Source organism: Quercus suber, unplaced genomic scaffold, assembly GCF_002906115.3.
Source record: "Quercus suber isolate HL8 unplaced genomic scaffold, Cork oak 2.0 scaffold_142, whole genome shotgun sequence".
Lineage (NCBI taxonomy): Eukaryota > Viridiplantae > Streptophyta > Magnoliopsida > Fagales > Fagaceae > Quercus > Quercus suber.
Genome location: NW_027069603.1, coordinates 1262553 through 1265460, shown reverse-complemented (window position 1 = coordinate 1265460; position 2908 = coordinate 1262553). Strand labels below are relative to the sequence as shown.

The window sequence follows — 2908 nt, the reverse complement described above, 5'->3', positions numbered from 1 at the left end:
CTTTTAATAACAAGTACTTCCTTTTTTCCTGCCGTTTATTCTGAACACCGAAAAAAAAAAAAAAAAATCCTTTTTCAAGAGGATCATGTAATTTTTTTAATATTATTTTTATAACCATATCAGCATTTTATAGTGCCAACAATGCACTTCGTTTGCCATGTTAGAATTTTCTGTTAGTGGGCCGACAGTAGAATGGACTTGAATTTTCATTTTCCAGGACTCAGGTAGGCACAAATAAAGTTTAGGGACCAAAATAAAAATCGGCCCAAAATATAAGAACTAAAAATGCATTTTCACTTTTTATTTCCTTGTATTTTGTGGGATTTAATTGTAATGAGTATAGTCTTAAGTGATGAATATTTTCTCAAGATAATTGATGTCGTGACTGGCTCGGGACTCAACACCTACGAAAGGCCATGTGAGGAGCACATGTGAAAGTTCAAAAGTTAGTGTATCTTGCAAGAAAATAATCTCTCCTTTCTTCTATGATATTTTATAATCTGTTTGAAAAATATTACACTATGATCACCTAAACTTGATAAATAACCAATCAACATTTAACAAGAGGACTTGAACTCCTATATTACTGATGCTGTTCATAAATCTGCATATAAGTCTCCGAGAGTGCAACCATTTGAGGAAGTGTTTCTGAAACATGCAAATCCTGCATCTCATACCTGCAAATATTGAATGTCAAAAGTGTCAATTGCAATATCTGTTACATTTAAAAAAAAAAAAATTCAAAATTTCAATTTTTTGCATATTGATGAAATATGGGATTACCATAATTCTTCTGACTTCCTCTGTACAAATACCCTGTAGTACCCTTCATCAGGTTTACCATCATGAACAATGTTGGCAATCAAATCATACTTTGAACACAATTTTTGATTCTCCTTAGGTGTTGGCAAGGGAATGTAATCCTTCAACTCCAGGTTCTTCACGGGAAAGTTCACTGAGACAAAGTTACATCATTTAGCGCAAGGCACACGAGTTGGCCTAGTTTCAGATAATATTATATATGTAGATTTATCATATAGCTACTAAATATAGGAATGAAATCTCACCTAATGTAGGATTTTTTTCTACAAAAAAGTTGTTCTTTGTAAATCGACGCATGTGGAGAATTAGATACTGTGGCAATCTGGTAACACGGTATCTCATCCTTGCTATACGAGGTCGGACAACCTCAGTGATAGTTTCACCATCAAACTTCTTCAGGATGTTGAAGAGTGGAACCTATAACAAAAGCATATGCAAAATTTGGCCTGAAAGAAATACTACTAAGAAAAATACATACAAACCCACAAATTTTCTCTAGTACTAATATCTTTCAAAAACTTCTGCAGAGCACCCATTTTCCAACATGCAATACAAAGAAGGCCAATTTGATTTAGCTAGACTTATATACCAATAAGTTTGTGCTGCAGTTAATACTGATGTCATGCAATGCAAATATAAATTGAGAATGGATATACAGCCTAAATTCCCAAACAGGAAGCCTCTTCTAAATATCACCAAAATTTCCTCTTATTTTATTCTAAAAAAATACTTTCCAGTTGGTTCTCAAAATATAAGAGAGAAATAAATGGAAAATGCTTGAAATTTTTGTAATCATTCTTAAGAGAAATGAAACAATTCTTTAGCAAGATTTTTTCCTTTCAAACTAAACAAGGCCATAAGAGAATTGGCCAATTTCACACAACTTTAACACAGTACCAAAGTGGCATAGAATGTTTCAAATGTTAATCAAGAGAAAGGGGAAAATAAATAAATAACTTGCCAATTCTTAGCACTAAACAGAACCAAAAATAACTTCTTAAATGAACTTAAAAGAACTTGCCGATTCTACTATTTAAAAAGAAAAAAGGAAAAATTCCAATTCAGAGTCACTTTAGAGTATTACCACTGGCTTTCTCTAACTTTTACACAGTAACAAATTGGCTTTGAATACTGCAGCTGTAAATCCCAAGAAAGAACAACCAAATTTAACTCTCTCTTTCTCTCTCTCTCTCACACACACACACATACAGATGGCATAACCATAGCATGGCTAGAGAAACAATATCCTCTTTGGAAATCTAAGGTTAAGGCAAAGCTAAACAATAAGTTCCCGTGGTAGTTAATTAGGTTTTAATGTTTTATTTTGTCATTCTAGAGTCAAGGGTATTTTAGCAATTCTACAATTGCCAGTATGAACAATAGTTATGGACCATGGGTCTTCTTTTATTAATAAGTCAGTCTTATATAGTTAATGGGTTGTTATGTGTGGGCTTTGGTTCAATTCAATTAGGATTTGGTTCACTAGTCAAAGTAGAAGCCTTGCCCTAGTTCTACTAAGAGAGGTTAAGAGTAAGGTCTATGCAGTTGTACTTAAATAAGTTAGAGTTGATCAATAAAATGTAAAGCGTTTTGAGAATTGAGGCAACTTGACCGTAGCATTCTTTTTCCTCCTTTCTCATCTTTCTTTCTTCTTTTCTTTCTCACTGAACTATTTATGGTATGGCTCATGGTACTATTTTCTCACGCATTGTTCACACGCTAGAAAATAATTCTATGGCTTTTTTCTTTCTTCTCTTTTTAACCATAAATCAAATCCGTTCTCTCTTGAACCCTAATATTTCTTCTAAAAAGGTTCTAAACTCAAAGTCCGGAAAATCAGTAATTTAACATGATATCAGAGTATGAGATTCTGAGTTTAATAATTGTTTCTTCCACTCTACCTCCCATTTAGAATCCTATGTGTTGGGCCTCACATATTAAAAGGTAGTTTCTGCCCACACATAAGGGGGAGTGTTAGAATTGTGTGGTTGAATAATTAAATTTACCATATCTTAATAGCTTAAACTTTTGCTACAATCGGTAATTTAACACTTGTTACACAGACGTCTATACTTTTTGAACTGCA

At 33.1% G+C, this 2908-nt stretch overlaps 1 protein-coding gene across 1 annotated transcript; it reads right to left on the bottom strand.

The window, feature by feature from the left end:
* Positions 1-456: 456 nt before the first annotated feature.
* Positions 457-2109, bottom strand: LOC112038828 (uncharacterized). Its single transcript, XM_065776782.1, has 4 exons — positions 1907-2109; positions 1068-1239; positions 784-955; positions 457-677 (listed from the first exon to the last, which is right to left on the bottom strand). The coding sequence occupies exons 2-4, from the start codon at positions 1162-1164 to the stop codon at positions 584-586; spliced, it is 363 nt and encodes a 120-aa protein (XP_065632854.1). The 5' UTR covers positions 1165-1239; positions 1907-2109; the 3' UTR covers positions 457-583.
* Positions 2110-2908: the final 799 nt, after the last annotated feature.

Bases quoted from the DNA above. Each gene is read 5' to 3' on its own strand.
- LOC112038828 (XM_065776782.1), bottom strand. From the start codon at position 1,164: ATGAGATACCGTGTTACCAGATTGCCACAGTATCTAATTCTCCACATG. The intron at 956-1,067 runs GTGAGATTTCAT...ACTTTGTCTCAG, and splicing joins AGAAAAAAATCCTACATTAG to TGAACTTTCCCGTGAAGAAC. The intron at 678-783 runs GTAATCCCATAT...CAATATTTGCAG, and splicing joins AGGAAGTCAGAAGAATTATG to GTATGAGATGCAGGATTTGC.